The 21,144-nt window shown below is 41.0% G+C and overlaps 2 protein-coding genes across 2 annotated transcripts in view; both read left to right on the forward strand.

Annotated features, from left to right (window-relative positions):
- The first annotated feature begins 10,030 nt into the window (after positions 1–10,030).
- LOC129820808 (serine/threonine-protein phosphatase 2A catalytic subunit alpha isoform-like) overlaps positions 10,031–21,144 on the forward strand; it is a 32,527-nt gene continuing 21,413 nt past the window's right edge. The window contains exon 1 of the mRNA XM_055877794.1: positions 10,031–10,526. Coding sequence (XP_055733769.1) covers positions 10,425–10,526 — 102 coding nt within the window. The 5' untranslated portion in view covers positions 10,031–10,424. The remainder of the gene's footprint in view (positions 10,527–21,144) is intronic.
- Positions 11,709–14,272, forward strand: LOC129820803 (general transcription factor II-I repeat domain-containing protein 2B-like). The gene is made up of 2 exons (XM_055877783.1): positions 11,709–13,656; positions 13,783–14,272. The coding sequence occupies exons 1-2, from the start codon at positions 11,840–11,842 to the stop codon at positions 13,787–13,789; spliced, it is 1,824 nt and encodes a 607-aa protein (XP_055733758.1). The 5' UTR covers positions 11,709–11,839; the 3' UTR covers positions 13,790–14,272.

The raw sequence follows: 21,144 nt of genomic DNA on the forward strand, positions 1-21,144 counted from the left end.
ATACTCCTCCTTCTCCGAAAATGGAGAGGAGGAGGAACATCGTTACAATATGTAAGGTCCCTCAGTCAAGTATTTCACTTCAAGCACAGATTCAACAACAAAGACCAGGGAGCTTTTCGAAAGCCTCATAAATAAGGGCAGTGATTGGTAGATATGTAACAATAGCAAATCAGACATTGACTATATCTTTAAGCATGTTCAAGTTAATAATAATGCTGTGGATTATGTATTAAACCACACAGACACATCAAACATAAAGTCATCCTCCTGAACTGAGCAACAGGACAGGAATGAAACTGCTCAGGGATGTTACCATGAGGCCATTGGCTGTGATGGAAGAAAACTGAGGATGGATCAACAACATTGTAATGACTCCACAATAATGACTTACGACAGAGTGAAAGGAATAATACAAATTTACAGAATACAAATATTTCACAACATGCATCTTGCATGAAACAAGACACTAAAGTAATATTGAAAAAAAAGGAATACACTTTTTGGCCTAAATGCGAAGCTTAATGTTTGGGGACAATCCAACACAACACATCACTGAGTAAATGCCTCCTTATTTTAAAGGATGGTGGTGGCTGCATCATGGTATGGGTTTGCTTGACATCTGCAAATACTGGGGAGTCTTTTAGGATAAAAGGAAACGGATGGTGTTAAACATAGACAAAATTCTCGGGGAAAAGCGACGTCAGTCTACTTTACACCAGACACTCGGGAAAGGAATTTACCATTCAGCAGGACAATAACCAAAATCAAAATGGGAAATTTACGCTGGAGTTGCTTACCAAGAAGACAGTGAATGTTCCTGAGTGGCCAATAATTCCAGGTTGTAAGGCAACAAAATAGGAAAAATACCAAGAGGGGTGAATACTTTCGCAAGCCACTGTACGCAAGCCACTGTATGCAACAGCTATATTTTAGTCATTTAATTTCTATTAATCTTTAAAAAATGTTTTCAAAAATTCTTCCACTTTGACATTACACAGTATTTTGTGTAGATTGTTGACACATATACATATATATATATATATATATATACACTGCTCAAAAAAATAAAGGGAACACTAAAATAACACATCCTAGATCTGAATGAATGAAATATTCTTATTAAATACTTTTTTCTTTACATAGTTGAATGTGCTGACAACAAAATCACACAAAAATTATCAATGGAAATCAAATTTATCAACTTATGGAGGTCTGGATTTGGAGTCACACTCAAAATTAAAGTGGAAAACCACACTACAGGCTGATCCAACTTTGATGTAATGTCCTTAAAACAAGTCAAAATGAGGCTCAGTAGTGTGTGTGGCCTCCACGTGCCTGTATGACCTCCCTACAACGCCTGGGCATGCTCCTGATGAGGTGGCGGATGGTCTCCTGAGGGATCTCCTCCCAGACCTGGACTAAAGCATCCGCCAACTCCTGGACAGTCTGTGGTGCAACGTGGCGTTGGTGGATGGAGCGAGACATGATGTCCCAGATGTGCTCAATTGGATTCAGGTCTGGGGAACGGGCGGGCCAGTCCATAGCATCAATGCCTTCCTCTTGCAGGAACTGCTGACACACTCCAGCCACATGAGGTCTAGCATCGTCTTGCATTAGGAGGAACCCAGGGCCAACCGCACCAGCATATGGTCTCACAAGGGGTCTGAGGATCTCATCTCGGTACCTAATGGCAGTCAGGCTACCTCTGGCGAGCACATGGAGGGCTGTGCGGCCCCCCAAAGAAATGCCCACACCATGACTGACCCACCGCCAAACCGGTCATGCTGGAGGATGTTGCATGCTGCAGAACGTTCTCCACGGCGTCTCCAGACTCTGTCACGTCTGTCACATGTGCTCATGTGCTCAGTGTGAACCTGCTTTCATCTGTGAAGAGCACAGGGCGCCAGTGGCGAATTTGCCAATCTTGGTGTTCTCTGGCAAATGCCAAACGTCCTGCACGGTGTTGGGCTGTAAGCACAACCCCCACCTGTGGACGTCGGGACCTCATACCACCCTCATGGAGTCTGTTTCTGACCGCTTGAGCAGACACATGCACATTTGTGGCCTGCTGGAGGTCATTTTGCAGGGCTCTAGCAGTGCTCCTCCTGATCCTCCTTGCACAAAGGCGGAGGTAGCGGTCCTGCTGCTGGGTTGTTGCCCTCCTACGGCCTCCTCCACGTCTCCTGATGTACTGGCCTGTCTCCTGGTAGCGCCTCCATGCTCTGGACACTACGCTGACAGACACAGCAAACCTTCTTGCCACAGCTCGCATTGATGTGCCATCCTGGATGAGCTGGACTACCTGAGCCACTTGTGTGGGTTGTAGGCTCCGTCTCATGCTACCACTAGAGTGAAAGCACCGCCAGCATTCAAAAGTGACCAAAACATCAGCCAGGAAGCATAGGAACTGAGAAGTGGTCTGTGGTCACCACCTGCAGAAACACTCCTTTATTGGGGGTGTCTTGCTAATTGCCTCTAATTTCCACCTGTTGTCTATTCCATTTGCACAACAGCATGTGAAATTTATTGTCAATCATTGTTGCTTCCTAAGTGGACAGTTTGATTTCACAGAAGCTTGATTGACTTGGAGTTACATTGTGTTGTTTAAGTGTTCCCTTTATTTTTTTGAGCAGTGTATATATATATATATATATATATACACACAGTTGAAGTCGGAAGTTTACATACACCTTAGCCAAATACATTTAAACTCAGTTTTTCACAATTCCTGAAATTTAATCCCAGTAAAGATTCCCTGTATTAGGTCAATTAGGATCATCACTTTATTTTAAGAATGTGAAATGTCAGAATAATAGTAGAGAGGTGGATTTATTTCAGATTGTATTTCTTTCATTACATTCCCAGTGGGTCAGAAATTTACATACACTCAATTAGGATTTGGTAGCAGTGTCTTTAAATTGTTTAACTTGGGTCAAACGTTTTGGGTAGCCTTCCACAAGCTTCCCACAATAAGTTGGGTGAATTTTGGCCCATTCCTCCTGACAGAGTTGGTGTAACTGAGTCAGGTTTGTAGGCCTCCTTGCTCGCACACGCTTTTTCAGTTCTGCCCACAAATTTTGTATAGGATTGAGGTCAGGGCTTTGTGATGGCCACTCCAATACCTTGACTTTGTTGTCCTTAAGCCATTTTGCCACAACTTTGGAAGTATGCTTGGGGTCATTGTCCATTTGGAAGACCCATTTGCGACCAAGCTTTAACTTCCTGACTGATGTCTTGAGATGTTGCTTCAATATATCCACCCCCGCGCTTCACGGTTGGGATGGTGTTCTTCGGCTTGCAAGCCTCTCCCTTTTTCCTCCAAACATAATGATGGCCATTATGGCCAAACAGTTCTATTTTTGTTTCATCAGACCAGAGGACATTTCTCCCAAACGTACGATCTTTGTCCCCATGTGCAGTTGCATACCGTAGTCTGGCTTTTTTATGGCGGTATTGGAGCAGTGGCTTCTTCCTTGCTGAGAGGCCTTTAAGGTTATGTCGATATAGGACTCGTTTTACTGTGGATATAGATAATTTTGTATCTGTTTCCTCCAGCATCTTTCGAAAGTTCTTTGCTGTTGTTCTGGGATTGATTTGCACTTTTCTTACCAAAGTACGTTCATCTCTAGGAGACAGAATGCGTCTCCTTCCTGAGCGCTATGACGGCTGTGTGGTCCCAGGGTGTTTATACTTGCATACTATTGTTTGTACAGATGAACATGGTACCTTCAGGCATTTGGAAATTGCTCCCAAGGATGAACCATACTTGTGGAGGTCTACAATTCTTTTTCTGAGGTCTTGGCTGATTTCTTTTCATTTCTCCATGATGTCAAGCAAAGGTAGGCCTTGAAATACATCCACAGGTTCACCTCCAATTGACTCAAATTATGTCAATTAGCCTATCAGAAGCTTCTGAAGCCATGACATCGTTTTCTGGAATTTTCCAAGCTGTTTAAAGGCACAGTCAACTTAGTGTATGTAAACTGTATGTAAACCCACTGGAATTGTGATATAGTGAATTATAAGTGAAATAATCTGTCTGTAAACAATTGTTGGAAAAATGTTTTGTCATGCACAAAGTAGATGTCCTAACCGACTTGCCAAAACTATAGTTTGTTAACAAGAAATTTGTAGAGTGGTTGAAAAACAACCTAAGTGTATGTAAACTTCCGACTTCAACTGTATACCTTTTTTGTTAATCCCACTTTGTAACACAATAAAATGTGAAGAAATCCAAGGGGTATGAATACTTTTGGCAGGCACACTGACATTTCATCCTGGTAAAGTATGCTTTGGTAGGGTATACCAAGTCAGAGATTCTCCTACTTGTGTCCGTGTTTGTAGGACTGATAAGGTAAAGAGGCGGCCGAGCCCTACTTACCTGGCCATTGCGAGCAGTCAGCTGACTTTTACCCCGTCTCAGGTATGTAAGGGCAGGTGTGAGAAGTTAATGTAAAGGGGACATATAAGCATACATGGAAGAAAAAAAAGCAAGTAAATAAACAAAAACGATGAAACACTAAACCTATTATACAACATGCTTGACATCTGGCCCAAACCCATGTCAGTAACAGCATGTTGGTGAGGTGTCTATGAATACAACAAGCATTGTGGCGCTGCAAAGCTTTCTGTCATTGTTTCTAATCCCGAAGGGATGCCCTGATTCACCCCACAGTAATGTTGTGGTTTTCCGAAAAATCTCGCCCAGTATGTTCAGAACATAGTGTCTTATATGTTTAAACCCTTTCTGGCATCAGGCTAAACCACACGGAAGACAGTGCTAAAGCAGGTGGAATGCAATGGTGACCGCAATATTAAATCAATGGACACAATAAAAATGTCCTAGCTTACATTTCGTATGTACAAGGTTATACAATATGGTAGCAAACAACTATCAACATTTTCTGGTGTTGAACATAGTACTTTATCACCTCTACTTTGTAAATAAATGTTGTTGTTTTCCCCTGACAAGTGTGTATGTAGGTGATGATAGTACAGTTACGGACAAATATACGACTGTGAATTCAATAAGTAGGTGATTATATTTAATTAATGTATACTTGACTTGTTGTCTGTTGATTAGAACATGAAGATATTGCATGTGTGTTTATGTTAGTGTTTATGTTTATGATTGTGTTGTTTTTGGTTGTATTGCAGAGTGACAGCCATAATAACTTGCAGGTTGAGGTGTTCAGTCTGGCTAAAAATAAGTTAAAGTCAGTGGGAGATGCATAGTCACTTTGTACCTCTGCACATTGACTCGGTGCCAGTACCCCCTGTATATAGACTCGTTCTTGTTATGTACATTTATTGTGTTACTTTTTGATTGATTAGATTTTTAAAAACTTTAGTTTATTTAATAAATATTTTATTAACTCTATTTCTTGAACTGCATTGTTCTTTAAGGGCATGTAAGTAAGCATTTCACTGTAAGGTCTACCTACACCTGTGGTATACGGTGCATGTGACAAATACAATTTCATTTGAGATGTGAGAGATGTACGCTTCCCTGGACTTCCTGTGTATGGCCACCAGATAGAGCTGAAGTCTATATATAGTAAACTGCATTGTCATGGTTGCTATACCTCTGTCTATCCTACTGGTCTTTCTACTTCGTGATCGACTGGAAAGCTCTGGGTAGAAGTTGTCCTTTTTCTCAGATCCAGGATCATCATACCCTCACCAAATCTTAGCCATTACTGTTTGAGGATAGGGAAAACACACGCCCACGGTAAATCAAACCCCCAAAATTGAATCTGATCCCAGACTTGATTAAGCATAATTTCCAAAAGGAATCTGTCTGGTTGAATTGAAATCCAAAAGAAATTGGCCCAAAACCAAACCCTATGAGCACTGAATGAGAATGAAAAGAGAGGTAGGTACTGTAGCACCTGTATTATTCAATTGTACCTGTATTATTCAATTCAAATAACCTTTATCACATAAGGTCAGAGATAAACATCCATTGACTTATTCAAGAACGTTAATGTGCCTAGTTCATACTTAATGGGGTGTCGCAGCAGCTCGTGGCTCCAGGACAGAGCATGTGGCCGGAATAATGTTTCTCTATGATTAGGCCCACAGCTCTTCTGTATTGTGTTACCTGTAAATGCCTCCTGATGGTCTGGTGCAGGGAGTGTCCAAAACAACCCAGCTTCTTGTTGTTCTAAAACCGTCCAAACAAGCTGCTGCCCAGGCCTCTGTCGTTATATGTTGTGTCCCAAATGGCACCCTATTCTCTTTTATAGTGCACTTATTTTTTACCAGGGCCAAAGTAGTGCACTATGTAGGGAGTAGAGTGCCATTTGAGACACAGTTATACTGAATGTCCTCTTGTCACAAGAGGATACCAAATAATGTGGTTATATCTCTGCCAATCATGGAACGATGCCCATCTCGGGGGAAAACACAAAGCAGGGCTCCATAATCAGAAAGATTGTGTTTGTGTGAGTGGATGAGATGTTGTAATGTCAGAAATTATTAATAATCCTAAATACAGTTGAAGTCCGAAGTTTACATACACCTTAGCCAAATACATTTAAACTCAGTTTTTCACAATTCCTGACATTTAATCAGAGTAGAAATTCCCTGTCTTATGTCAGTTAGGATCACCAATTTATTTTAATAATGTGAAATGTCAGAATAATAGTAGAGAGAAGGATTTATTTCAGCTTTTATTTATTTCATTACATTCCCAGTGGGTCAGAAGTATTTCAATTAGTATTTGGTAGCATTGCCTTTAAATGGTTTAACTTGGGTCAAACGTTTTGGGTAGCCTTCCACAATAAGCTGAGTGAATTTTGGCCCATTCCTCCTGACAGCTGGTGTAACTGAGTCAGGTTTGTAGGCCTCCTTGCTCGCACACGCTTTTTCAGTTCTGCCCACAAATTTTCTATGGGATTGAGGTCAGGACTTTGTGATGGCCACTCCAATACCTTGACTTTGTTGTTCTTAAGCCATTTTGCCACAACGTTGGAAGTATGCTTGGGGTCATTGTCCATTTGGAAGACCCATTTGCGACCAAGCTTTAACTTCCTGACTGATGTCTTGAGATGTTGCTTCAATATATCCACATAATTTTCCTCCCTCATGATGCCATCTATTTTGTAAAGTGTACCAGTCCCTCCTGCAGCAAAGCACCCCACAACATGATGCTGCCACCCCCGTGCTTCATGGTTGGGATGGTGTTCTTCGGCTTGCAAGCCTCCCCCTTTTTCCTCCAAACATAACGATGGTCATTATGGCCAAACAGTTCTATTTTTGTTTCATCAGACCACAGGACATTTCTCCAAAAAGTACGATCTTTGTCCCCATGTGCAGTTGCAAACCGTAGTTTGGCTTTCATGGCGGTTTTGGAGCAGTGGCTTCTTCCTTGCTGAGCAGCCTTTCAGGTTATGTCGATATAGGACTCGTTTTACTGTGGATATAGATACTTTTGCACCTTTTTCCTCCAGCATCTTCACAAGGTCCTTTGCTGTTGTTCTGGGATTGATTTGTACTATTCGCACCAAAGTACGTTCATCTCTAAGAGACAGAACACGTCTCCTTCCTGAGCGGTATGACGGCTGCGTGGTCCCATGGTGTTTATACTTGCGTACTATTGTTTGTACAGATGAACCTGGTACCTTCAGGTGTTTGGAAATTGCTCCCAAGGATGAACCAGACTTGTGTAGGTCTACAAATTTTTTTCTGAGGTCTTGGCTGATTTCTTTTGATTTTGCCATGATGTCAAGCAAAGAGACAGAGTTTGAAGGTAGACCTTGACATACATCCACAGGTACACCTCCAATTGACTCAAATGATGTCAATTAGCCTAACAGAAGCTTCTATAGCCATGACATCATTTTCTGGAATTTTCCAGACTTTTTAAAGCACAGTCAACTTAATCTATGTAAACTTCTGACCCACTGGAATTGTGATACAGTGAAATAATATGTCTGTAAATAATTGTTGGAAAAATGTATTGTGTCATGCACAAAGTAGATGTCCTAACCAACTTGCCAAAACTATAGTTTGTTTACAATAAATTTGTGGAGTGGTTGACAAACAAGTTTTAATGACTCCAACCTAAGTGTATGTAAACTTCCGACTTCAACTGTACATATCATTGCCTTCTGAGAATTGTAAAGGGTTGTCTTTGTCAAACTGTAAAAACAAGGATTGTTCCTACCATTCACAGTTATTCATTATGAGGAAAGTGATTTACTAAATTACTAATTACATGCTTCATTGTTCATTGGGAGATTTAATTAAGGAACTGCAACTTCATAGCAACATGTCTTTCAAGAATGAGATATTGATCTCCCAGAATGGTCATAGACTGAATTTGATTGGCTGGTGTCATAGTTTTTTTCTTGTTGGTATGGCAGATTTGTATCTCTATTTCGCAAACATAAACTATGTTTATACTTTCTATGGTAACGAAGTGAATCAAAATACTGACTGATCAGTAGTATTCAATGTGTCTTCCCACTGACCTCCTCAGCCCTTTGTTCTGGTGGCTTGTCATCGCAAAGACAAAGCCATCGCCCAGAATGAATTTATGATAACCAATCCTGCATGTTTTCGTGGAATTGAAATGCTAATCAAAATGTTGATGATGTGGTCTGTGTGCCTGGGCCTCTGTGCAGGACTTGTCATTTTGTATGGAAATTCAGTGTGGAGGGAACATGAGGGAGATGGCGGAGGTGATTGAGGACAAGGGTTATGTTTTTGTCATGGATAGTGCTCCAGCTGGGCAAAACAGACAGTGCTGACGCACGCACACACACACACACACACACACACACACACACACACACACACACACACACACACAGGGAGAGAGGGAGAGGAGTAGCTTGCATGGAGGAATATAGATGACATTCAAATGAATTCTGTTTCTTCTAGGTTTAATACTTAGAAGATGTCAATATCTGTTAACCTCCTGAACAATCCTTTCTGCTTACTGAAAAATATATCAGATCAGAGAAGTATATTCAAAAGAAGATCATGTTTGATTCTGAAAACCTGATAAGTAAACTCAACTGTGCCGACTACATGCTGTTTGATACTGAATATTTCACTCTTCTATGTAAATGTAATTTCCAACGTTACCCTATGTGTAAACAACATGCGGTTTTCTCTGTGCAGATTAAGTATGGTTTCTAAATGTAGATTAAAGCACTCGAGGAAGGAGCAGAGGAAGGGAAGAAGACTCCATAATACCATCATTACCATCATCCAATTTCACGGACCAGGGAAATAATATTGTGACAACGATTTGCATAGGGACAGGCATGTATTATATTTACCATTGTTGCTATTAACTCCCTAGGAGGCTTTACTTAATTGAGGTCTATGTCAAAGTAACTCGTAATTGCAATGGTTTCTTTATTCCAGTTTTGGGGGGAACAATACTACCATTGAGAGGTGATGTGAATTCTTAACCCAGTCTTGACAGTGGATGGGTCATGACCCTTACCAACATTTGACTGAAAATAAATGATAACAATAGATTTTTTTGTACAAACTTTGGTGGAAACAGATCATATATAACTTCAACAGTTTTAAAATGTACTTTTTTCCCCCTTCTACTTTTCAGGATTTTATCCTCCAGATATCTCACTGTGAGGACATGAATAAGGAGTCCATATGGTATATAGCTGACCCTGGTAATATCTGATTCATTTAGGATTTTGGACAAATCTTGACCAAATCTCAGACACTTCTTTTAGGAATCACAGTTTTGAGAGAAATACTCTTTAAAGTCATAGACGGCTATTGCAAGAAACTACATAAGATAACATGAGCATAATGTAATTGTCAAAAACGGATTTTTTTGTCATCTTTTATTTTAAAGGTAAAAAGGTCAGCAGTGGAACGTCACAACTAGGCAACAAAATCTGTTTCCCCATTTGTAATTCGTATTTGAAGGGTAGTTCAAGGGAAAACTCCCTGTCGGAACTATAACTTACGATAACTTCGATAGGACTTGAACGCAGCATTGGACCAGCAAGTAGGTGGTACTTTCATGGTCATGTCTAGAAGGGATACAGCTTTTGTCAAATTAACGTACAAAGTTTTTATTTTCTTAATTGTAGCTAACCCAATTCTCCTAACCTGCTGCGAAAAGTCAAATTTGACAAAAGCTGCATCCTTTCTAGTCAAGACCGATTAACCTGCTACGAAAAGTCCAATCTTGACAAAAGCTGTATCCCATCTAGTCGAACCTGACTTTGGTATTTGTGTCGGAGTGGATCACGGCCTCGGGTGGGACAGGCGCAACTGACGTCTATACATTTCCTAGTCAGCTTTCCCCCCCTCCTTATATACTTTCAGCAATAGGAACCGGGTTGACAAGTTTGCGGAGGATTTCGAGTACAGTATTTGGGTAAAAAGCGCCAATTGTTGTGCCACTGAATTACCCGAAATAACAACCAGAAATGGATGAGAAGTGTTTTACGAAGGAGATCGACCTATGGATCGAACAAGTCACCGAATGCAAACAGCTGTCGGAGAGCCAAGTCAAAACTCTGTGCGAAAAGGTATGGTATACGGAAATTAATAACTTTCCATCTCAAAATGTTTGTGTACAGTAACATTCAGCGGGCGATACATGTTGCGGAGCCTGTCTGTCAGCACTTCCTACTTGCCAAGTAGAATACATAATCCTGTCTAGTTTCAAGAGCAGGCATTTATATTTCCATAGCTTACTTTCTCATGAAGTCTACAGTATCTAAACTTCTCGTCAACCTTTCAGAAATAGTAACACACATGGCTTGCACATTATAAAACAATTAGAATGCGGCTTTTCTACGCTTACACTCGCCCCAGACATTCTTAAAATGGCGCCGATTTTGTACATCACATTGAACTTCTCATTCTGCTGAGCTGTAAAACCGGTTTAGCATTTTACTGCAGCAATGTGTATTGTTCATTGGAGACGCCAAACGGTTGCATTCATTCAGTCATATAAACATGCTTGTCCGGAACATCTAAATGACAAACCATAACATGTCTGTTTAGTACTGGCACAATTTATGTTGGAAATCCAGTCATACTAGGCCTGGTCTGACCGATATGCTGTCAAAAAAAATTGCAGCCTTTCTATCGCCGCAAAGTAGAATAGTCGCCTAGGCTCTACGGCCCACAATGCACTTTAATTAATGCCTATCCATGTGGTGGTTGCAGTGGCTTTAGTCGTGATACCTGACGACAGACTTAAGTAATTTTAGCTATTCAAGCTCTGAATATCAGACGCCGTAGCCAGCACATTATCAAGTAAATTGAAATACATTTGCCAAAATAATAATTATTCCAGGCTTTACAGAAATAAATTACAAAATTCAAAATACTTCATAAGAGAACATGACCAAACCACAGAGGATCACTAGCTTCGTATTTTTTTAAATCTGTATATAGTTAAGTCACAAGTGAGTAGGCCTATGCCTAGTTGGAAAGTCCGCAATTTGGGCAGCACGCGTGACAACGCGTGACAATAGGCCTAAATGATTATTGAGTGGTGGCTGTCAGTGAAAAGCATCTAAAATATGTGTATAGATAATGTGTCTTGAGTATAATTTCAAATGTCGAGACAAGGAAGGAGGGAGGGGTGGGTGGTGAGGCTCTAGGCCACATGTGTCAAACTCAAGGCCCGCGGGCCAGATGTGGCCCGCCAGGTCATTTTATGTGGCCCGCGAGAGCTTAAAGGTTTTGAGTGTCTAAAAATAAATACCAAAAAATAAATTAAGAGCGTGCTTTGACCAAAAACTACATTCCCACAATGCCTTTCGATTACGCTAGCCACGGCAGTGTCCATGCCAACGAGTGGAATTGAGATATAAATAATGATCCCAAAATGTCCAGAAAGAGAAAAGTTGATGCAGACGGAAGACTGTTTCAAGAAAGATGGGAAGGCGAATACTTGTTTGCGCTTCAAGGAGAAAGACCGGTATGTCTTTTGTGTTACGAGGCGGTGTCGGTTGTCAAAGAGTACAATCTGCGTCGACATTTTGACACCAAACACGGAGCTAAGTACGCTAAAGCTAGCCTTCAAGAAAAGCAACAAATTGCCCAAGAATTAAAAGGCAAACTGCGGTCGCAGCAGAGTTTGTTCATGAAATCCACAGCCAAAAACGAGGCCGCGGTGAAAGCTAGCTTCATTGTGGCTGAAGAAATCGCCCACGCTTCCAAGTCTTTTTCAGAGGGAGCGTTTTTGAAGCAGTGCATGCTGAAGGTCTGTGAGCAGGTGTGTCCCGACCAGTTACAGACTTTTAAAAATGTCAGTTTATCAAGAAACACCATCGTCGACCGAGTGAAGGAACTAGCAGAAAATCTTACAACACAGCTGGCCGAGGAGACACGCAGCTACACAGCTTTTTCATTAGCTGTTGATGAAAGCACAGATAACACGGACACAGCGCAGTTATCAATTTTTATTAGAGGCGTAAAGTCGGACCTCTCTATCACTGAGGAGCTGTTGGATGTGGCTGCAATGCATGGGACCACGACGGGACAGAACATTTTTGATGCGGTAGAGAAGTCCGTAAGTAAAAATGCATTGCAGTGGGAAAACTTGGTAGGATTAACTACAGACGGTGCACCGGCAATGTGTGGAGGAAAAGTGGGCTTGGTTGGACTAATGAAGGGGAAAATGCAAAAAATGAACTGTCACACGCCTTTGATAACGTATCATTGCATTATCCATCAAGAAGCTTTGTGTGGGAAGGTGCTGGGGATGGAGGACATTGTGACCACAGTCATGAAAACAGTGAACTTCATTCGGGCGCGTGGCCTGAATCACCGTCAGTTCCAGCAGTTTTTGCTGGAGATGGGCTCGGAACACGGGGATGTGCTGTACCATACAGAAGTGCGGTGGCTGAGTAGGAGCAAAGTCCTCAAGCGATTTTTCGAGCTCAGGAAAGACATTGCTCTTTTTATGCAGAGTAAAGGAAAACTCATGTCTGAACTATCAGATCCAAAGTGGATGTGTGACTTTGCTGTGTTGTGTGACATAACCGACCATCTCGCCCAGCTGAATCAGAAGCTGCAGGGACGCAAACAAGTCATCACGCAGATGTCCGACACGATCACGGCTTTCCAGCATAAATTGGACTTATGGATGTGGCAAGTGAAACAGGACAATCTTGTTCACTTTCCTGTTTGTCAGAGCATGTCAGCCTCATTTCCCGAGACTTTTTCATGTGCTCAGTTGGCTACCAAACTGAGCTGGTTAAAGACTGAGTTTGATCGGCGCTTCTCTGACTTCAGAGCACAACAGTCTGGCTTTGACATCTTTGCCAATCCTTTCACCACCGATGTCTGCACTGCACCCCAACACCTTCAGATGGAGCTAATTGAGCTTCAAAGCGACAGTGGCCTGAGAGCAAAGTTTCAGGATGCTACAATCCAGGACTTTTACCGTCTGCTGCCTCCTGGTTTGATGCCACAGCTTCGACTTCATGCTGCCCGTGTTCTGTCCATGTTTGGGAGCACCTATCTGTGCGAACAGTTTTTTTCCATAATGAATCTGAACAAAAACAAGCACAGATCACGCCTCACGGATGACAACCTCCATGCTGTTCTACGCATTGCCTCAGCACAGGACCTAAAACCAGACATTGACACACTGGTAACGGGAAAACGGTGTCAGACATCTGGTCAGAAAACACACAGGCAAGCATTTTTTTTTAAACTTAATTAAAATATAATAAAATGTAATTCAACCAAGAAGAAGAACAGTTAAACTGTGTGCAATTTAATGATTGTGCTTGCATTTTGTTTTGTGTTTATCATTTTCAGAACATGATCAATCGATAGTAGAGAGAGAATCCACTTGGTGTGTTCAAGGACAGGCAGCATCTCCTCATCAAAGACTAACCGAAAAACTTGACCAATATAGTTGTGAACTGAGTCAACCTTTATTTTGGTATTTTTAGTTGATTACATATTATTTATGTGTAGCTGCTGTAGTAATTATTTAATGTTTGCAGGTTTATGTGTGTATGCAGACAAATTGTCATCAAACCATCAGTTGGGTGCACGGCTGTGTGCAGCCTTTTTTTGTAAAATGCTACATGTGTCATACATGTTCTTTGCAGCTAAGTTTTATGTTATTTTTCTTTATTCACTTGGACAGTTTGATCCTTCATTAATGGAGTTATGTGGGTTTTCATAAGCTGACAAAATTTAAAAGGATTTATGTTAGAGCTACAAGCAAACATATATTTTCTATGCAACTGTAATTGTCACTTGAATAAGTTATAATAAATAATGAGTTATTTAACATTAAGGAGGAGTTACATTTATTTTACATTACATTCGATTACATTTATAAGTTACATCTGGCCCTTTGAGGACAGCCATTATGCTGATGTGGCCCTCGGTGAAAATGAGTTTGACACCCCTGCTCTAGGCACATTGCTCTCCAGAAGCCGCTCAGCAGTCTCCCACCAATTCTTTAGCATTAATTGTTTCATTGTGTTTGTTTGCTTTTTGATTATTTATTTTGTATTAATTTCCCATTACATGTCACCAGTAGTACATTTACCGTTAATCCCCGTCATTTGGTTACATACGTTTGTTAATGCTATTTTCATTCGTATTTAGTTATCGTTCTCGGAGTGGAAATGTTGTTTTCAGAGTTCACACGTGTGAGAAACAAGTTAAGGGTTTATTTCATACCATCATTTACGAGTTTTGTAAAAAAAAAAATATATATATATATGTTTGGTGCGCTCCATGTGAGCAATGAGCATGTCTGGTTTCTTTCGCTGTCTTGTTAATGTTGAGGGAGTGTGCATGCCTAAAGGCGGCTACATGGATTAGGTGGGTGGAGTCGTTTCGTTGCGTTATACACAGAGGAAGTCCAACTTGTATTGTGTATATCCACTAGGGGGCTTTGGGAGCCAGAATAGTTTACCAAGCAAGAGGGGTCTAGGCCCTCGTTTTGACTAGCTCGCGATGACATTTGAACTTCTATATCTGGTATTATGTCTGTTTACAAATGCTAGCTAGCTAAATGTCAGGCTAGTCTGGTGTTCTATGCTTTACAACGCTACTTTCTTTTTTTTCTTTTTTGCCGCAGAAGCAAACGTGTCTCTCTATGAATTGCAATTGCTGTTGCAAAAAAAAAAGAGCTTGGACTGCTCTTACTACTCAGGAGGAGGAAAAAAACCCTGGAGAAAATGGTTAATCCACTGAAAAATACAAGGGGGATGATTGCGAATACACGTTTCTTGTCCAACCCATGCGAAGCATTGACGAGGAAATGCATTTAATACTTTCGATGTCTGTTGCCAGATTTGCCGACTTGTTTCAGCGGCGTGCCCCTCCACCTCACATTTGTTGACCACTCCACACCCACTGGGGACTTGCATCCAGGAGATGTAGACAGCTGGTACAAGGGGACACCAGCTTCCTGGACCCAATAAACATGTCGACATAAAGGGCAACCAGAGTTGCTATAGACAAGCGCAACAACCTCAAGGACTACTTCACACCAGCTGGTCAAGTGTCTTTCCAGGATGCTGCTGTCATGTGTAGCACCCTACAGTGAATGTGGTTTGGAAAACATGTGCACACAAAGTATGTTCTCTTCCTCTGGTGGATGACTGTTTATCATGTGAGCTACACACTTGGTTTTGCTGTTTTTCTTATTCTCACTTTACAAATCACAGACTACCATAATGGCAGTCACTTTATCCTTGTTGTTTTAGTTTGCCATATATTCTTTGGTGGCTAGACCCTCAAGAGATTTACCTAGCCTTGTGTTGTGTAGAGGACTTTCCTGCTTTGGTACATGAGTGAAAATGAGTGTCCAGCTGTAGACAATAAGGACAGCTCCAAGATATTAACTTCATCTACATAGCTCAGGTACAAAGCAGTACAAGTTTACTGAGTAACTGATTCAGAACAGTAATATTTTATGCCAGAAGTATAAATAACCAGACAATTACATTTGTAGACCTTTTTAGATATTTATTTAGGGAAATAATTTAATGTAAAACACAGTGTGATGAGCGGAAACAATAGAAAAAGTAAACACCAGTAACATGTGAATTACTAAATATAATAAAAAAATGCACCAAATAAAATTTAAATAACACCATCTTAAAGTGTGAAGAAGAAAAGCGAACACCAATTTTTGGGGGCTCACTCGGGCGGACGGAGCACTGATCGATGGTCCAGTGAGAGTACATTGTCTTGTCCCTGACAAACGACCTTGATCAGCAGGAACAGACACCATCCATGGTACCATGCTGTCATAGACGGCCTTTGCTGAACACTGCTGCTGTTTCCTAAAGTCATGCACCTGCTGCATAATGTCAGTGTCCAAAGGATCCTCCACATTCTTCCTCTTCCGGCCATTGAAGCTGGGTTTGGGAGATGGTGGTTGATGGAGTGCATCGAGTGTTGGTAGATGGGCCTTGGGGAGAGGGGCCGGAGAGGTGATGAACCAGGCTGGGGAGATGATGAATTAAGGGGCTACGAACCACCTGTAGATTTGTTCAAATTTCATGATATCTCCCTCCAGCTGCTGTATTTTGCAAGCTTGTCTGAATACAACCGTATCGAAGGGTTGTAAAGGTTTCTCTGTCTCACCTGTTTGCACAGACGCTCCTCAAAAATACATAATTGCGCAAAATAACGTTAAAAAGGAAGCTTGCAAGTAGTAGAAGCGAAGTAGCAGAACGTCCATCCATCTCTTCTGTGTTTATACCACAAGGGAGACCGGACAATACGTGATGTAGACACAGGGGTGGGACTTCCATTGCAAAACTCACTCAATACTGCCCCTCAGTCTTTGCAAGGAATGGTATGTCGGGTCTCAATTTCCAGGTAGAAAAAAACTTAAATGACTGAGCGTCTTACAAGGAGCTGCCCCTTTTGTGACGATAAACAACACTGCAACGCTGCACTATGTTCCGCCGGCCCTGTTTTGCGTATTGTGTGTAGACCCCTTTTAGCATGCATAAAGTAGACTGCCTGCCATGCTGCGTGCAAATGTATGAAAGTGCCCATTTGGGGATGTCTGATTTCTGAACACCACAAATAATAAGCTGAGCCTCTGTCATTTTTGTAACCATGTGACAATGATTTTTAGAAATGAAAATGTTATTGAAATTAAACTGGATCACAGATTGTTTAGAAATGGTAGGATATGTTCTTAGCTTCCCCAAAAGTGAAGGTCACACTCAAGCCTATGTCAGCTACCCAAGTTTATCAGGCATTGCATTATCTTGGAAAAGGCAGTTCGTAGCCTTTTTTTCGTCTTTGCCATGATCAGAAATTGACGAATAGGCCTACTAACTTGAAATGCTAATTATAATGTAAATTTAGCCCACTGAGTGAAACTCCGGGACAGCAGTCGTGAGTAGCTTAATTTCATTCCATAGATAGGCTATTGTCCATTTACTTTGATCTGTCATGTTTTTAGGATATGGTGTGTTTGTTAACATGTTAATTCATATTCACGTGTAAAGAACGTTTTTATTGATAAGGCGCCATTTAGGCTATTTGATCGGAAACAGGAATTATGTAAAGTGTGGGTCTCATGACATTGTCATAAATTTGGTTGCCATGTAGGCTACAGAAAAGGCCACATGTTCTTTCTACAATATGTACATACATACATACATACATACATACATACATACATACATACATACATACATACATACATACATTTGAAGTCGGAAGTTTACATACACTTAGGTTGAAGTCATTAAAACTCGTTTTTCAACCACTCTACAAATTTCTTGTTAACAAACTATAGTTTTGGCAAGTCGGATAGGACATCTACTTTGTGCATGGCACAAGTAATTCTTCCAACAATTGTTTACAGACAGATTATTTCACTTATAATTCACTATATCACAATTCCAGTGGGTCAGAAGTTTACATACACTAAGTTGACTGTGCCTTTAAACAGCTTGGAAAATTCCAGAAAATTATGTCATGGCTTTAGAAGCTTCTGATAGGCTAATTGACATAATTTGGGGTTGTGGGGTTGCTTTGCTGCAAGAGGGACTAGTGCACTTCACAAAATAGATGGCATCATGAGGATTGAAAATTATGTGGATATATTGAAGCAACATCTCAAGACATCAGTCAGGAAGTTAAAGCTTAGTCGCAAATGGGTCTTCCAAATGGACAATGACCCCAAGCATACATCCAAAGTTGTGGCAAAATAGCTTAAGGACAACAAAGTCAAGGTATTGGAGTGGCCATCACAAAGCCCTGACCTCTATCCCATAGAATATTTGTGGGCAGAACTGAAAAAGCATGTGCGCGCAAGGAGGCCTACAAACCTGACTCAGTTACACCAGCTCTGTCAGGAGGAATGAGACAAAATTCACCCAACTTATTGTGGAATGCTACCCAAAACGTTTGACCCAAGTTAAACCATTTAAAGGCAATGCTACCAAATACTAATTAAGTGTATGTAAACTTCTGACTCACTGGGAATGTGATAAAATAAATAACTTAAATAAATAATTCTCGACTATTATTCTGACATTTCACATTCTTAAAATAAAGTGGTGATCCTAACTGACCTAAAACAGGGAATTTTTACTAGGATTAAATGTCAGGAATTGTGAAAAACTGAGTAAATGTATTTGGCTAAGGTGTATGTAAACTTCCGATTTCAACTGTGCATACATGCATGCATACATACATACATACATACATACATACATACATACATAGAGCATTCGGAAAGTATTCAGACCCCTTCCCTTTTCCCACATTTTGTTACGTTACAGCCTTATTCTAAAATGAATTAAATTGACAAACTATCTACACACAATACCCCATAATGACAAAGCAATATGTTATTCTTTTTTTTTTTTTTATGTTCGCAAATGTATTTAAAAATAATAATACGGATATATCACATTTAGATAAGTATTCAGACCCTTTACTCAGTACTTTGTTGAAGCATCTTTGGCAGCCATTACAGCCTTGAGTCTTCTTGGGTATGACGCTACAAGCTGGGCATACCTGTCTTTGGGGAGTTTTTCCCCACTTCTCTGCAGATCCTCTCAAGCTCTGTCAAGGGAGCGTTCAGTTTGGCCAGGTGGCCAGTTCTAGGTAAAGTCTTTGTAGTTCTAAACTTCATCCATTTAAGAATGATGGAGTCTTCTGTTCTTGGGGACCTTCAATGCTGCAGATATTGTTTGGTGTCCTTCCCCGCCACACATTATTTCTTACGTGTTTGTTTTTTATTTTTAATACATCTGCAAAAATGTCTAAACAGTTTTTTTGCTTTGTCATTATGGGGTATTGTGTGTAGATTGATGGATTTATTTAACTTAATCAATTTTAGAATAAGGCTGTAACATAACAAAATGTGGAAAAGGGGAAGGGTCTGAATTTTCTGACTGAACTTTGACTGCACTCTAGGTTACATCATTTGGAGTGTTAGTGGAGCGCCACAGCACTGTCTGTCCTACAGCACCATGGAGAGGTGAGCTGAGCATGGACAAGATACATATTTTACGCCCCTGCCTTTTAGCAAAGTGGGCACTGAATATCATGGGGCGGCATCAGCGTTCATCTTCGTAGCACATATGCCACTGGGCGAGAAGTTTTCTTTGTTTTTCGGGGCAGAATTATGCGAGGGTTTTATGTGTTGTTGGAGGTGCGTCTTGGCCAGTTTAGTTGGGGAAATGCTGCCCTCTTCAATCTTCCTCTTTAGGCAGCCACCTAATTCTGCCTAATGGGCGGGTCGGCCCTGAACCATACTCTCGAAGAACCTTTTGTAAAACACACACACATGGCTCATCCATTCTAAACTGGAGAACGGTCATGGGATGGGTCCAGAAATGGGTCCGTTAGAAGTTTCCCTTTATCACATCATCAGTACACCATCAACGGTCTGAGCACCTCAATCTTCCTTGATACCCTTTTCACTAGGCTGCTTAAATACTGTCTGTTCTACAACCATGTATCTACTCATGTTCTTATTTTGTCTTGTTTACAAACAGGTGATTTATTGTCCTGAGATGCCTTAGAGGCCAGGATTACGGTACGGATGGATATGGTACTTGGCTAGAAATGCCCATTGCCAAATATGTAATTCTAAGCTACAAGGTGTCGGCGATCACGTTCTATTCGCCTGTGGAGTTCAGTCTCAGTCAAAATCAGGTGGTTAGAAGGCATTCACTCTAATTTGTTTAAAGTAAAGGGGATTTTGTCACTTCGTCAAGTCAAACTCTGAGTTGTCAAATGCTTAATCAGTGGTCTCACAAACTCCTGAGCACATAATTGAGCAGGTCCCTCACAGCTCTAAATTGGTAGGGCTAAGCATAATGGTAGTGGTGTGTGTGGTTTGAGAGCACACATTTGCTCAGAGATGTCTGATGCATCCATCCCCTGTGAATTTTGGTAATGTGTTCAGCAGAATGCTCAACGAGTGTAAAAATAGCCGTAGATGTGAATGATTCTGAGTTGCATCACCCCCACATTGTTGCTGGGCTCTGTGACTCAATATAACACTGGTGGAATAGCCTCTGTCTTGGCATACAAATTAGAGAATGGGGGAGAGGGAGAAAAGCAAGCCATTACATCACAGCAACACACTCATAACACATTGAAAAGCTGTTGTTTTCTTGTATTTAAAACATATTCTTACACCAGGAGACTTCAGTGTTACGATCCCAGAGAAGCAGGAGCTCTGAAACAACAAAACGTCACATGCAAACCAGACTCAAAGACTTTCAGGTAGACGTTTGCTTGTGTATTACTCAGAGCGGTCAGCAAGAGAATCAAACTCGGATCACTGGATTCTGAATTACTGATTGCCCCCGTGTGATGGTTAATGTGTTTTGTTCTGAGAACGGTGTTGTGAGTGATGACAGAGTACACTTTCGACACCTTGGAAGGTTAAAGGTAGAGTCAGTTGGTTAAATGTGATCTACTGGTGCAAAGATGGTGACATCCACCATGTTGTTAAGTAGTTTGATTTCACAGAGTCAACATTCTAGGCCAAAGGTTTCTAGCTGACGCTGGACAAGCAGTTCTGTAGTAGGTGCGGTTATGAGGGGTGAGCAATTTATGTAACCTGCTAAGTCATCCATTCAATAAACACTGAGTATATAAAACATTAAAAACATCTACTGTTTCCATGATGTAGACTGACCAGAAATGTTCCCTACA

This window comes from Salvelinus fontinalis, chromosome 2 (genome assembly GCF_029448725.1).
Source record: "Salvelinus fontinalis isolate EN_2023a chromosome 2, ASM2944872v1, whole genome shotgun sequence".
Lineage (NCBI taxonomy): Eukaryota > Metazoa > Chordata > Actinopteri > Salmoniformes > Salmonidae > Salvelinus > Salvelinus fontinalis.